Source organism: Panonychus citri, unplaced genomic scaffold (genome assembly GCF_014898815.1).
Source record: "Panonychus citri isolate SS breed McGregor unplaced genomic scaffold, ASM1489881v1 Contig00134, whole genome shotgun sequence".
In the NCBI taxonomy this organism is placed as follows: Eukaryota; Metazoa; Arthropoda; class Arachnida; order Trombidiformes; family Tetranychidae; genus Panonychus; species Panonychus citri.
The window spans coordinates 305,954-322,817 of record NW_026515539.1 but is presented as its reverse complement, the minus strand read 5'-3'; the positions used below and the strand labels follow the sequence as shown (position 1 = coordinate 322,817).

The 16,864-nt window shown below is 34.6% G+C and overlaps 1 protein-coding gene across 1 annotated transcript; it reads right to left on the bottom strand.

Moving 5' to 3' along the window:
- Positions 1 to 70: 70 nt before the first annotated feature.
- Positions 71 to 16,822, bottom strand: LOC128391452 (muscle-specific protein 300 kDa-like). Its single transcript, XM_053351342.1, is given in 7 exon segments — positions 71 to 3,222; positions 3,225 to 3,584; positions 5,266 to 6,546; positions 6,606 to 11,586; positions 12,326 to 12,409; positions 12,613 to 12,764; positions 15,809 to 16,822. Coding segments are annotated over 7 exon segments (9,921 nt in total). The 5' UTR covers positions 15,918 to 16,822; the 3' UTR covers positions 71 to 268.
- Between the last annotated feature and the right edge of the window lie 42 nt (positions 16,823 to 16,864).

The following is a 16,864-nucleotide window of genomic DNA, read 5'->3' as shown; positions in this document are numbered from 1 at the left end:
ATAACGATTTCAATTGTTTATATGATGTTTTATTACAATTTAAACGGTTTTATATTTAATTGTTATTTGATTTCAATTTTATTGCCAACAAGATGATAAATTGGATTGTATTTATTTTAATTCAGTTTAAATCAAGTTGATTATTTAAGATGAGATTGATTTTTTTTGTCGTTTCTTTTGCTTATGATTATCGTTTTTTTTTAATTTTTTGTCTGGATTTGTGATGTGATTAGTTTTAATTGTGAAGGTTATTTGATTGTTTTGCTTTTCAAGATGGTCGATGCATCCGCCGGAAGAGACGGACAATGTCCACGATAAAATAGTGACTCATCTTATGTTCACTGTCCTTCCACTGGTCAATTAGCTCTTGAATCGATGTGATCTGTTGTTTAACATGGTCAAGTGAATCTTCGAGTCGACATTTAATTTCAACCTCACGTTCGGGAATCATGAGACCTTGATTAATGGGTATTTCTGGTGACGGAGGCCTTGAAACGGCGGCTGTTGCCTCTGAACAACCAGCGATTGCCGCTTGTAGTTCCGATTTTGCCTCGAACAATTTATCATGGACACTTTTTGCTCTCTCTAATTCCTCGACTGCCTCTTGTAAAGGTGGAAACTCCATTCGAATGTCTTTACCCATCATCTCATTTAAAATTCCTTCGCATCTTTCTAACGTTTGATCATAGATTTCGAATTTCTCCAAAGCATAGGCCAATTGAGCTTCGATTCTTTTACCTTGACCAACCAGTGCTTCGAATGTTTCTTTAATATTATTGTACTGGGAGGTCATTTTTTCTCTTTCGTAGCCACAAGATGTGACAACTTCTTCTCCCAATGTTTTCAACTCTTCCAGGCCACTATAAGTTTCGATTTCGTGCAATATTTTCCGATGTTTGGCTAATTCAACACGACACTGGGCTAAAGTACCGATGGAAAGGGAAAGATGAGCCATCAGAGTGTATGATTGTTGAAGTAACCATTTCTCGATCGACTGTAACAATTGATGATAAGCTTGAAGTCGACTCGTATCATGGTCAATAATGGACGATAATGAGGTCACATTGGCGGATGCAGTTGAATATTTATCCAATAAACCATTAATTCGTGGACCTAATCTTGTATCGGCACCAATCTCATCATTCAATTTGGTTAAATTTGTATGATTTCGGTCAATTGTACCCGTAAGTGTTTTCAATTTATCACCCAATGCTTTTAATTCAAACAGATCGCCCTTACATGAGTGACCTTTTTCAAATACTTCCGGATTATCAGTCAGCCATTGTTCATAACTGTCCAATAAAACATTATACTCCTCGTAACGATCAAGTTGAGCGGTTAATTTTTTCACCTCTCCATTCAATTGGTTAGTCAATGAATCAAATTGTGACTTTAGCTCTTCAAGATTGGCCTTTGATTGTGATCCAAGTTGATCATCTTCCGATGAGAGTCTAGCGGCCAATTCAGTGGCCATTGAGATTAAACTCGAGCCATTAGCAATGGCCGTTTCCTGGGTTTCTTTTAAATGATCAAGCCGATCAACCGGGTTTTCAAAAGGTCGATCAATTGTTAATCGAGTTTCATTCATCCAATCATCTAATTGTGCTTTAATCGAATCAAATTTATTCCTAGTTTCTTGGACACTTCGGAGTTTGTCCACTTTTTTACGAACCAATGAGACCAGTGAACTGTACATTGAGGTCAAATTGATAAAATCTTCCTTTAAATTTGATGTATTCGCTGAGGGTGTTAGTAAGTCCATTAGACAATTAAGTTGATCAAAGTCTGACTTTTTGTCCAGAATTTCATTTAAAAGACTTTCAGTTGATTCGAGAGAGGAGTCGGAAGTAGATGTAGAAGCGGAAGTGGAAATTTGCTCATTTTTCATTTTACACCAAAGAGTTAGAGCGGTGAAAAGTTTCTCATAGTTGATCCAATTCTCTAGACACTGAGAACATTTATCTCTCCATTCATCGATTGTGTTGGTTATCCAATCTACTTCCATTTCAAATTCTTTCTCATCTTCAACCTTACCAAGTTCACCAGCCCAAGTTATTAGCTTTCGAACCTTTTCAAGGTTTGGGTCAGCGGCAGTGGTCTCGATTTCGGCCAGTCGAGAGGAAACACTCTCCTTGTCGCTCGGTTTTATGGTGTAACTTTCAAATAAACTGTGGACACTTTTAATCCAATCGGTTGCCTCTTTGGTTCCGATTTTGAACTTATCATCTGTTTTAATCTCTTCGATTAGACGATTAATGGTCTCCGATAGAACTTGAACTCGAGGCGTATATCTATTGGTTAGGAATTCGTTTGCCTCTGGAAATTTATCTTTATACTCGGTGAGGGTTGTGATTAATTCCTGGTGGGTATTTACATCCTTCTCAATGAGTCGAAGTAAATTCAAAAGGATCCGTTTATCTCCATCTTTCTCGAGTTTCCCCATTGCGGCCTCAATCTCATTCTCGAACCATTCGATAACCTGATTCCAAATTTTCTCAAATGAATTGATCTCGTCAATTTTGGTTTCAAATGAACTTCGAGTTGATTGAGTTTCCAACAAAAGGGAATCAAAGTCGCCCTTTAATTGGACAATGTCCTCCTTCACATCGGCCACTCCATCAACATGAGTATGTTCAATAACTTTCGTGGTTAAATCTTGTAGATAAGACATTTTGGTTTCTCCTTGGCCTTTGAGGGAATCGAGGAGAGTTCGAGTCTTGGTTAGATTGGTATTCAATTCTTCCAGGCTGGACGATGATAAATGTTTACGAACATCTTCAAGTTTCTCACGAGTTCGATCAACAAACTCGATACATTCGGTTAATATACTTTGCTGTTGTTGGTGCTCTTGGAATCGTTGTTGTAAAGCATGGAGTACATCTTTCGCCGAGGCCACCAGGTCATTATAACGAGCGGATAACTGGGTGAAAGCGGCAGATATACTTGAGTCGGCATGAGTTTCGAGTAACAATTGAGCTTTTACATTGAGAATATGAAACTCTGTTTGCCAATCAAAGACTGACTGTAAATGCGACGATTGAAAATCCTCGAGTTTTGACCTTTTCGATAGTAAATTTTTCTGAGGTTCGGTAAACTCTTTTAAAATTGGCTCAATAACAGCCAACCAATTTGAACATTTTGTAAACTGTGAATCGTATTCAACCCATTTCGCTAAACCAACATCTAGACTTGATTTTACCGAACCAATTGTTGACCTGTGAACTCTAGGTCACTATTCATTGCCGCTATTTCCTCGTCCAATTGTCCACATCTCTCACTGTTTAAATTTTTCTTACAAAGATCAGCACATCGAATCGCAGCTCGTAATTTCTCTGGTCCCTCTTCATCGTCCGTTAATCGTTTCAATAAGGTCACTTTTTCGTTGATCGACTCACGATTCTCGATACTTGATGAACATCGGGCCAAGTCCTCTTTCGATCGCGCTAACCAATCCTTAAATTCTTGACAATAACTATTAAAATCTTCAATTTGATCAAGTTTCGTTTGGAACTGGTTGATATTTTCTCGAACCTCTGTAACCAATTGATCGTACATTGATTGTAATTCAGGTGAACTTTTGGTAACTGTAATTGAAGACAAACATTGGGACAATTAGTTTAATTGTAGAGAAAAAAATTAATCACTCATATCATCCGAAGAGCGAAAATTTCAACTCAATTTATCCAAACTTTAATTACGAGTTTTAATTTGATTCAATTGTTGTTAAATCCTCTCTTTTTTGATTCAATCAATTGAATTCATTTTGATTGACTCTTTTTGCCGTTGAAATAATTAGCAAAACTAATTAAGCAATTTTAATCAATTTATTGTCATTATTAAGTGACTAAAAATAAAGCAATTAATATAATCTATTAGTTGATATTAACTATACAAAAATTAAACAGGAAAAATCAATAATCAGAAGCAATTAAAGGTTAGGATTTAAGAGTGAGAAAATAGTTGATCAGTTTAATTGTGATTAGGATAATTTGGGTTTACAGTTAATCAAGACGATTATATTAATTTTCTGCTAATTGTAATCAACAGACAATTAACATTGTGATTAAGTTAAACTGTTAGCTGATCTAGATTTAGTTTTTTGGATTCAACCCAAACATAAACTTAATTGTTGACAACTAATGTGAATCAATCAAAGGAATTAAATTTAATCATTAAGACAAAAAAATAAATATTATGTTCATTGAGAAAGTTAATCAATCAAAGAGCCTAAATTGTTTAAACTGAGTTTACAATTAGTAAATTGTAACCAAATAAATTGAGAAAACCATAAACAATCAACTAGAAAATAATTAATCCACTCTCCGAATTAGCTAATCATCATCATGTAATTTATAAATCAATTAGATTTCAATTCATCCTTAGATTAGTTTAATTTCCTATGAAACTGTTTACTTAATTATCGATAAACAATTAGAGTTAATTGTAATTGTTAAACTTTCAATGGTCTTTGATGGTAAGGAAAAAACTAGTTACTCTTATGATGATCATTTGCCAAAATCCATTGAGTCCAAATGAGATGAAGATTAAGATTAACATGACAAAGATTAGAGGTGGGGAGTGGAAGAGATTAAGAGAGAATATAAAAAAGGGAGAGATCAGAGGATAATCTGAGAGTGAGCTAATAATCCACAAGGAACTTTAAAAATTCCCACCTCTTAAAATTTTCCACTCCCACCGGTGAAAATTTCATCTTCTTCTCAAGAGAAAAGTTTAATTACATTGAGTTATAATTACTTCGAGCATTAATTGTTGGTAGATAATCTAATTTTTCAATCTGATTATTGCCTCTTCCTCCTTGTAAGAATGTTACTCTTTATCATCCTCATCTTCATCTTTGGCATCAACATCATTTGATGAGTTGATACTTTTTCTCTCTCAAATATAACTCATATTGTCTTAGCATCTTCATCAATGTCATTAATCATGAAGGTAACAAAAATGATGATTAACATGATTGTTGATGTTTTTTTGTTCATGACAATTTACATGATGATGAATTGAAATGAAGAAAAGAGCAAGAAAAAAAGTTGAAATATCAACAGACTAACAAATTGATCAAACTGATTATCTAATTGTTATTTGGTTATGGTGGTAATTGTGGTTGGCATTGGTGGTGTTCGTAGTTGTGAGTGTTGTACATGCATGATGAGCAAACATGAGGATCAATTGAGTGTGGGAAAAGGTTATACATAAAATAGATGACCGGTAAGAAGATGAGGAGAGTAAATAAAATGATGATCGTACCAGAATGAATGTCCGGATGTGATTCGAGATCCTGAAGGAGGGAATTTAATTTCCTCATCTTGGATTTTAAACTTTCCTTCAATGAACCATAATCGTCCGTTGTGTTGCCCTCTTTAAGTGTACCCGCTCTTGCCTCTTGCTCCTTTAACCATTGTTTCATTTTATTACGAGCTAATTGTTGCTCTTGACATTGAATTAAGGCCATTTCAAGATCGGACTTTGTCTCACTCACTTTATTCAAATATCTGTCCCATTTTGATTGAATTTCATGAATCTCTAATGAGATGACATCTCGACCCTGACTTGGTGCTGATCTTAAAGCCTTTTCTCCTGCACTTAATGCCTGATGAACGGAAACTTGACCTTCCTCTTGATTTCGTTTAATCAGTTCACTTAACGATTTAAGTGAACCTTCAATTGATTCCCGTTTAGTCTCATAGGTACCAATGGATTCCAATTTATCGGAGGCCGTTTTAATCCACCCTGTTGCTTGGACACACTTATTATGGAATAGCTCATGATTCTCAGCGATCTCGTTCACCTTTGAGGCCACATCTTTAAATAGATTCGTCAGTACTTGATATCGAGATTCTAAAAGTTTCAATTGATTTCGAATATAATTTTCAAGATGAGAATTCAATAGAACATCTTTTTTCCACAATTTACCGATCGTCTCTTCTCGACCTTTTTCCAATTGCTCCATGAGCTTATTGCAGATCGCAACATTGGCCTGTTTCTCTTGTAAGGTCGCTCCTCGACAAATGGTTCGTTCTTGTTTAATTTCACTTTCCATCGATTGCAACCATTCATTGGTATCTTCGTATTCCTCTTTGAACTTTTTCAATTCGATCATGAGAATTTGAAGATGTTCAATTGTTTTCTCGATTTCACCAATCAACGAGTCATAATCTTTTTCCAGGTTATCGGTGTTTCGATTGATTAACTTTTTACCATCGGTTGAACTTGTTTCCAATGCAATAGATCCCAATTCTTTCATGTTGGCTAGTTTCTCATCGCCCGCTGGTCGACGGCTTAAGAGATCAGTCAAAGTGGAAATTGTGGTCTCCAAGGAGAGACGATCGGAAAGACAACCAGCCGATAAAGAGGGAACCCGATCTTTGAGATTCTTCATCCATTGGGTTACATCGTCACACGATTCTTTGAACGCTTGATGATCTTTGTAGGCCTTTTCGTTACTTTCAACAAGGTCTTGGAGTTTACCCAAAGCGGCCTCATGTCGTTCAACAAGAGCACCATATTCCTTGGCAATATCGGGCTTTTCTGTAAAAGAGAAAATTAATCAATAACAAAATTAACTCAACAATTTAAAAGATACAAACCAGATAATGAGCTGATATCGATTAGTTTACAATCTCGAAGTAGTTGTTTCGCTTTGTCCCATTGAGACTTTTTCTCCGACAATGAACAGGTAAAAAGAGAGGCCTCGACGATGGCATATTCAATTTCGTCAAGAGCTTTGGTCGCTTGTTTTAAGGCCATTTGTGATTGTTGAAGAATCGCAAGTTTCTCATTTGTTATCGCTCGAAGACTTTTCAATTTGTTCAGAGTTTCATTTCGCTCTCTGATTGTATCACGAATTGGATTTGAAATGCTGGTTCGAGCGGGATTACTAGTCTGGTACAGAACTCGTTGTAGTTGTTCATCGAGTTTTTCAAAGGCCACTTTAGCTTCTTTACTGTTGATTAGATCATTTAGTTCGGACTGTTTATCTTCAAGATCTTCCATTTCTTCACTTTCCTTTAATCGTAGTGAAGTTTTCTCGTTCATCTCTCGGCAAACTTGATGTAAATCGTCAAGGACACTATGATCATTGACGAACTTAGCCCATTTAGTTATCGATTCCTCGAGTGATCCGTTGAGTGTTTCATGTCTCTCATGAATACTGGTCACTTCATCGTCAAGAAGTCCATTTAACTGTTCAACTTGAGACTTGAGAGTTTTCAATTCATCAACCTTTGAATCAAGTGATTTCTTATCCTGTTCCAATGATTCCAATTTCTCCCGTTTCTCCAACAGGTCAGATTTCAGTTCGTTACCTGCTACATGTCGATCAACTTCATCCATCCAACAATTTAATTGTTCCAATTTATCAACCATTTGTCGATGTTGATTAGTTATGTCTTCAAGTTTACTCTTCAACTGATCCCCTTTAACATTAAGCTCGTTCAGTTTTTCCTCAATTTCCTCGAGGTCAGATTGCGCTTTCACCTTTAAATCGTCTTGTTGATTAGTATCATCAGAACTTTTCGTTGAATATTGTTGAATATTCGCAATTAGTTCAATACCCTGCTTCAATTTGGTTGCTCGTTCTTCCCTCATTGTCTCTATTTGGTTTATACACTCGCCGATCGCTTCGATATTGGTGAAGGGCTTTTCCGCCAACGAATCAAGAATATCATCATTGGTACGTAGCCAAGTTGCCAATTGATTGTAATACTGTTTCCAATCATTAGAAGTTGTTCCAATCGGTTCTTCCTCAACAACTTCATCTGATTCTTTGATTGTTGATTCACAATCTTCCACTTTCTCTGGCATCTCTTCAGCGGCTTCTTCAAATTGATCCTCATCCTCATCTTCAAGCTCTTTTACAAGCTCATCTTCATTTGGTCCACTCTCTTCAGGCATATTTGATTCATTTCCCGTCTCCTGTTGATCACCTTGATTCAATTTCTCCTCCACTGGAATGGTTGATTCCTGATTAACATCATGATTATCGATTTTAATCTCGTCTTCTTTGGGTATCTCATTGATATCGGCCACTTTATCGACCTGAACAGAGGCAATCGCCGCTTCTTTGGCTGCCAATTCAGCGGCTTCTTTGGCAATTTTTTCGGCAACTTCTCTGGCCGCTGTTTCTTTAAGAGCTTTAGCCTCAGCTTCCGCTGCTGCAATTTCCGCTTCGGCTTCTAATTTGGCCTTAGCAAGTACCTTTTCTTTGAGAAGATCCAAATTGCTGGTTAATTTGGTAAGAATAATTTTCTCCTCTTCAACTTGATCCATAATCTTGACATACTTTTCAATTGAAGGTAAATCAATGGTTCCAATTAAATCCATTAGTTTATCAAGATCATTTCTCATTGTCTCCAATATGGTGACACTTTTTTCCGTTGATTTAATTATCGTCTCTTCAATTTTCTCAACTGACAATTTACACTGATTTAACCAATCACGGAAATTTAATGCTTCCTTAAGCACTTTATTAGCACCATCAAAATCAAAGTAGCATCGATTGTCCATTAATTGTGACGAAATCATCTCAACCAATTTATTTACATTATTTAAACACTTTGACCAATCACCATCATTATCAACGTCTTTGTATTTAGCTGAAATCTCCGTTAATTCATTTTTAATCTTAGTTAATTGTTCAACTTGATTAGTCCATGATTCTTTAAGTGCTGATAGTTTACTAAAACTGTTACTATCACAATTAAGTAGCTCATTTTGTAGCAATCGAGTTAAATTGTTAATCTTACACCAATCGCCAATACGGTTTAAAGATTCAACTATTGATTCAATTTTAATCTTATCTTCAGCTGATATTTGTTTCTTGTTAATTGTTGTGGTTGTTGTTGTTGTTGTTACCTTTGATTCTTGGCTTAATTTAGTTGTATTGTCATTATTGTTTTCGTTTGATTGTTGTCCACTAATTAGCTTTATTTGATCATCAAGTTTACCACCATCTTTAACTTCAATCACGTCTCGAGTTGAATCAACATGAAGAGTAACATCACTCGAAGCCGAACCGACAATATCACCGCCGATAATTTCTTCCCGTTTCTCTCGTCGGGTTATCTCATATTTTTCCGTCTTCTCGTACCTTTGGACAGTCTCTTCAATAATACTTTTAACTTGTCGACTGGTTCCCGTTTCCGGTACCGATTGGATCGTTGTGTTTGTTATAGTTGTTGACACTTTACTCGATGATCCTGGTCCATCGGAAGGGTTAACATTTTCTGAGTTAATTGTCGGTAAATTGTTTACATCTTGTTCCATCGCTCGCCAAAATTGATCATAATCACAGATCATATCGGATAAATCTTTTTGTAATGTTCGAAGTGCTGAATCTGAGGCTAATTTCTCAATTATCGGTCGATTCTTGTCAAACCTTTCCAACAATTTGTCACATTCGTCTTTCTTTTCTTTCAGTTCATTTCTGTTGAACTCTTTTCTCCCCGATAACCAGGATTTAAGGTCATTTTTAATCGATTCAACGGCTTCCCATTCAACCAGAACGACCTCTTCAAGAAACTTAAGATACTTTTCCAATTGTGGGGATAAGTTTCTCAACGATTGATAAGATCGAACTCTTTGTTTGGCCTCACCTATTGAAGCGACTTTACACTTTTCCATATCGATCAATGACAATTGAATGTCGATCGATTGGACCCGATCACTTAGTTCCTTTTCCTCCAAGATGATCGATCGATATTTGTTAATCTCGTCTTTAAGGGAATGGTCACTTCCAGATCGGAATAACTCTAATTTAGCGGGTGCTTCGTTTTCCAGCCAGTTGATTATTTTCTCCTTCTTTTTGGCTCTTAACTGTTCGGCTAAACGTTCAAGTTGATCTTCGAAATTTTTCAATTCTTTCTCCAGGTCAACATTTGCTTCGTTGGTTAAACACCTTAGGACATTTAACTGTTCTCGAATCTTGGATAAGGTGTATTCGTTGTGTCGTAAGACTTCAACCTGACTGTCCAGAGTAATCGATTTAAGCTGAGATTCGGCAACTGCTATGAGGTCAACTGTCTCTTGACGGATGAAAGCGATATCTTGACGGAGTTTCTTTTTCCTTTTGATAAATTCTCGACGGTTGAACATTGCTCGATCGAGAATCGATTTATCATTAAATCTCTTCCAATAAACGGTACCAAGATTTTCCATTGAGTTTAATTGCTCTAAAATAGGTTCCTCGTTTTCAGGGTCATTAGTTAATCGTGATAGAAAATCGGCCTCCGTCAGATCAAATTCAAATCGTATCAAATGTTGCGGAGCTTTGAAATTGGTTATCTCATGGAAACGACTTTCCAAACCTCGAAGTGTGTCTTTAAGCCCAGATTGGTGAAATTCGGGTAAAGTGGCCAGAACATCGTTACATGAGGCCACAAAGTTGTACAAAATTTTCTCGTTTTCGGCTCGAGAGGAGAAAAATTTTTTCAAGTCATTCAGATAGTCGGTTTGTTGTTGCTGATTGAGATTCGGCTGGTGTGAGTTAGCCAGTTTTGTTTCTGCGGTTGTCAACCAGCCTTTCAATTCATCGGCTGCAATATGATACTGTTCCCACCGCCGGGAGGCTTCTAACATGGCTTGTAACCATTCATCAGCTAACCTGATTGTCTGTTTAAAATGAGCTGCTATCGAATCCCAAAGGTTAGAATTGGCTTCCAGTTTTGGTAAACAAGAAAAGAAAAGCTTATGGCATCTAAGCTGCTCTTCTACTTGTTCACCTGAGGTTGGAACTGAATAAGAGGCCAACATATTCTCGGCGATTCCAATCCAATCAACTATCGACTTGGCGATTGCTAATTCGTTTTCAATGAGATGCCAATTTTGTCGAGTTTCAGAATCGAGAGTTGATTGAAGACGCTCAAATTCACTTGATAATTCAGCCTGTTCCCTCTGTAATGAGGCCAAATTGGACTGATTAATACCCGTTTTAACCAGATTTGCGATCCATTTCCTTATCGGGTTACCCTCATCGGCTCGTATTTTAGTCGGATGTACCATAACTGATGACATGAGTACCTCTGGTTGGGTGACGGGAACTTGTTGTCTCTGAAGGAATTGGGAAACATAGGTCATTATAGATCGTTCATCCGGACTATCGACATCAATATCTTCAGCGTCCAATAGTTTAATTATACCCAGATGACGTTCAGCCAGATCAAAGGCCAATTGTAGTCTGGCTCGATTGGTTAAAACGGCTCTTCCCTTTTCACGGGCTCTCATTTGTGGCAGTATTGAATCTATGATGGTTAAAATGGCTTCACCATCTCTCCAAGATCGACCGAAATCACTTAAATTAAGGCCAAATCGTCGGTTAATATTATCCAATAAGGTACTTCTAAGGCTACTTCGAGCAGAATCAAGGGATGTAACGGTATTCGGTGGTGCTGGTGAAGATGAAATGTGTCGCTGAGATGAATGATGGTTACTCGAATCTCTCTGATGTTCTAAAGCGTTCAAACGAACATACTCTTCGATATGAAAATGTAATATCATCGTCCAAATTAATCCAAGGATAATACAAGGATTACCATCGACGATGTCGGTTGCGTGTATGTTTACAAGTTTCACCTTAATAGATAATCAAGAAGAATAACAATCAGAAGAAACAGAGAAAAAAAAGTTATAACAATTAGATAAATGCTGAAAATCAACGATAATCTTCCCTCTATCTTTTCAACAATTAACACAATCTAATTGTGAATCTTAATCATCCAACACTCCAACAGTTAATATGTTGCCAATTTTTGCTTTTTCATTATTTTCGAGAAGCAAAAATTGTTACTTTTTTTACTCCATTCAAATTGTGGTTTTTTAATTGTTGTGGATAACTCAACGCCTTAAATTTAATCATTCCAAGTGATTAACCATCAACAAGATTTCAGATAATCTAATCTACATCATGTCAGATTTAAAATCCATCTCCACCCTCCTTGTCACCTCTACAATAATAGTAATCATCATCTTCTTCAGTGTTTTAAATAATTTCCGCATCACTTGTAGTCTACTTCCTGATTATCTTTGTAATCTCGATTGTTAGATTGGTAGATTAACAATTAACGGAGATTAAATTGTTAGGAATTAATCCTTAAATCGTCCGTTGAAATGAATGGGAGTTTTGTTCTGAAAGTGATGAAAAATTGAACGTCAACCTGTTTGGTTTTGGTTACTAATTACTGATCATTGCCAAAGCCTAAATTAATTAATTACTTGGTTGTGAAAATCCATGAACTTGATTCTGTTGGCAGTTGATTGATTTCAACTAATCATAATCTCAAAAGTTAATCAACAACAATCAATTTAAACTTACCCTTCGTCTCTCCAGTAATTGTAATACAATATTAACATTGCTGATAAAATGGGGTCTTCTTAATCGTTTACCTCTTTCTCCAGGCTTTAATTGTTGACAATTAATTGTCATTAGAATGAGAAGAGAAAAAAATATCAAATATTCCAATCGATTATGACAATTTAACCAACGAAATTGTGATATGAAAGAGTAAAAACAAAAGTATTATTATCAATTCCAATGGAAAAGTTATCAAGATGAGTTAATAGTTATGATGAATGTCAGCTAATTGTTGACAATTAACTCACCAATTTTTCACCTGTAAGCGCTTCTAAAAGTGCTAACAATTTGGTTCCATCTCTTAATTCCTCAATTAGATTACTTTTTATACAATTAGGTACATGGTAGTTAATCCAGTTCATGAAAACTTTACGTTGAACCCGCTCTGTTTCATCTGGTTCTAGATTGATTAACAAAATTAAGACAATTAAGACAATTTTTTTGTGAATATATTAGCATTTTGATCAATTTCCAATCAGTCAATTGTGAGCAATCAACTAATTGCTTCATGTTTGGCTTGTAATTTTGGCCCAAATTGTGGTGAAGATGATTAATTTAAAAGGCAATTCAAAATTACGGAATGGTTTTTATTATTACGATTAACTTGAGCAAGAATTAATTTTTGCAGCTAATTTTAAATTAGTACAAAGTTTATATAAAATCTAATTATATTATGAATAAGTTATTAATTATTAGTATAGTTGAAACAGTTAACTGATTAACTCCAGATCTTAATCATGTTAACCTGTTAAACTGACAAAATAATTGAAAGTGATAAATGTTAATATGTATTTAGTGTGTGTGTTAGTTTAATGGTGAAGGTTAATTTAGTTTAATTAAGTAATGATCAAAACGATGAAAGACATTTTCAAGAATAATTAAGACTAATTTAATTGTTGATTGTTAATTTTGTTCTAATTTAATTTGATTTGTTTTTCCTTCTTCATTAAGATTCAATTTGCATGAACAAATTTTTCGCTCTTCTCAAAATTCATGGTCTTTGAATTTATCCCCTTGATTAGGATTTGGAATCAATTGAGAGAAACAAATTAAGATCAATTAGAACTTTTTAGAACATTTCTCTTCATATCGAACTAGTTTGAAATTTAACACCAGAATAATAAAGAGAGAGAGAGAGAGTAAAAGTCTGGGGGGGTGAAGAAAGTAAATTTTTTTCGAAACTTAAATTAGTCCAATCTCGAATTCGCAAAGTGTTTAACACTTTTAGCAACTAGTTCAGGGCTGTTTCTCATCATCATCTTGCTCTCTGTTTAATAAACACGATTATCTCTCTCTCTCTCTCTCTTACTTGTCTTCTTCGTCTTCGTTTTTCTTTCTCGAAAATGTTTCTAAACATGTTCTGATGGCCCGGAAGAAAAGGAATCGCATCCAAATCTAACTTTCTTTCGTCTTCTCTTTCAGTCCTTTCTTTTTTTCCTCTGATTATTTTGGCAAGTTTAATGTCAACCAACTAATGATTCCCCTTTAATTCTAATGAGAATAATTTAGCTTTATCTCCCTCTGTCTCTCTCTCTTCTTTGTCATCCTCATCTTCATCTTCTATTTCTTTCCATAGGAATCATCATAAAGAAACACCAAAATGAAATCAGAATCAAAAAGAAACCAGATTAACTTGTAATACAAAATTGTTGGAGAAAATAAAACCAACTAATGTCAATCTAAATCACTGAAAGAGTGAGAGACTGAAATATAAAGAGATAGAGAGAGATGAATCAACATGGAGTTTAAAAAGATGACTAAGATGATGGCAACATCAGAGCATCATCATTATCATCCTCATCCTCATCCTCATCAACATTATTTCAAATTAACTGGCAGCCTCAATATATTTAAATTGTGTACATAAAGAAACATTTTGTTGGCTTCAACGAAACACCAATTAATATGACGATTGAACAAATTGTACTAAACTTTTACGTTTTCTGGGTCAACCAGTTTTCTAACCAGACATAAGACATCCTCATCCTCATCCTCATCATCATCTTACTCTTCATCATCATTATCATCGATAATATTTCATCAATTGACATTGAAAGACAAACGCTCAATGATAATCACGTCCAAGGTAAAAATGTTAACCTGTTAACATTGGACTACAAAAGGACAACCAAGGAGATGATTAATTAATTAATGCAAGTTAAAAGCATTAAGAGAGTCTAAAGAAAATTGGAATTAATTATTTCCAATTAACCTGATTAAGTAAAATGATGATTATGATGATTTTCAGGGAGACACTTCACTTAACCATATCTTCATTGACATCATCCTAAAATCATCATCGTCATTATGACTATTATTATCACTTCGTTGATGATTATTATTATTTTAACGATCGTAATGTTAACTGTTGAATTATGATGATGATCATTATTATCATTTAGCTGCTTTAAGCAAAATGTTTAGCCAACCAAAGTTGAAAGAACCAAATGAAAAAGTAGATAAACATAACGGTAAAATCGGAGCAATGAACAGAATCATTATGATGAAATAGTCGAATTAAGGGAATTTCATTTTCTAGAAAAGTTCTAAACTCGATATTCGAATATTTTTAAAATTCTTTATCATCATCATTCTCATTTATTTGATATTCATCTGAAAGAATCGAGAAAAATAGTTGGTTGGAATATTTTTTTTTTCTCTTCCATCAAAATAATCAGAACTTTTTTTTCTGCTGTAAAAGCTTTTTAGTGAAAACTGATTGAAAGATGATGAGGATGAATAACATGGTGATGATGAAGATGATTATGATGATGATAATCTAAATTTGGTTCTCATTAAACCATGAAAGTTAACATAAAGTCTCTATGATCAACATTTCCAATTGAACATCGTAAGTCCACTTGGGTGAAAGATGAAGAGGAAGAAGATGATTAGGAAGATAGATTATTGTACCTTTTTCCTCATCTTCCTCCCACAAGTTACACAACAACAACAACAACATAACTGTATTATTTGTTTATCATTACAGATTTAAATCATCACCATGAATCAACAACGATAACAACAAACTAGGGAAACAAAAGTCACATTAAGATGAAGCTTCTTATTGCTAAAATTACCTAAGACTTAAGGAGAGAGAGAGAGAGGAAACAAGAAGATGATGAAGATGATGATGGAGAGAGAAAAAAGAAAACCACAGAAAAAGATGATGAAGATGATGGTGATGAGGAAGAGCAACAAAAGGAAACACAAGAAGATGAAGATGAAGATGAAGATGGAGATGGAGATGGAAGAGGGAAAAAGAGATTCGGATGAATAAAGTTGTAGCTTTTTAAATCCAGAAGGAAAGAGAATCCCAACCACGAGGAGAAGTGAATTAAATTAACCATATTCACACATTTGGATTACAATTATGCCGATTAATCAAAATGAACGTGGAAATTAATTGTTTATAATGTCTACTGGATTAATTAATTGTCTCACCTTGATCATGGTCAATATTATCCGAGTAACCGGCAGCTTCAAATTGTGATTCCAGAGATGATGAGTCAATCTCAATACACGAATATCGTTTCGGATTTAATCGTAACATTATAAATATTGATTGATTTTCGATAACAATTTATAATAACAATAATTGTAATAACACTTTTCGTTAATTGTTACTCGTAAAATTAATTCGTTGGCTTTGATTATCACAAAATTAACACACAATTAAAAGATAAACACAAATGTTTCCTTCTCATAATCATAATTATCGTCGTCGTTATCGTTGTCACATTTTGATTGTTTCGCAATTAAATTAAAATTAAAATTAAAAATGTTTCGTTCGTACAACAATTTAAATCAAACTTTTTATTAGGTAAAAACTACTGATTAAAAATCAATTGATTGGTAACAATTTAAAGAATATAATTAACTATGGAAAACAAATCTCTCTCTCTCTCTTTTCATCATTAAAACTTGGAGTTGATTAATATTACGTTCTGATTGTTGTAACAAATTAAAAGTAATTGTTTGATATTTTTATCGGATTTAAGTTGAAATTCAGTTTAATTGCTGGTGATTTGTTAATTGTTGTTTCAAGAGAGTAAACAGAAAATGGGAAAACAATTATTTCGTTGGAAAAGTAATAATTATATTCACTATCGAACTCACGTTTTTCATTCTCATGTAAAAACAGAGATGATGATCATCTTCATCTTTAACCAGAGAAAAGAACCAGAAAAGAAAAATAAAATAGAGATGAAGATGAAGATGATGAGGATGAGAAAGAAAGAGAAAATTGAAGATAAATAGACAGAGAAATGATGATGATGAAGATGATAAACTAAACTTAGATTTCGTTGTACACTGACATCTAACGGTTCTTTCAATGATAAACTTTTGTGCCAATTATCTTGTTATTTACACTTTTCTGAGGTAGACTAATTAACCAATCAGCTTGGGAATGATGATGAAGATGATGAGGATGAGCATCATGATGATGCTGGTGAAAGTAAGGTTATTACTCATCTTCTTGGAACCACAATCAGTTAA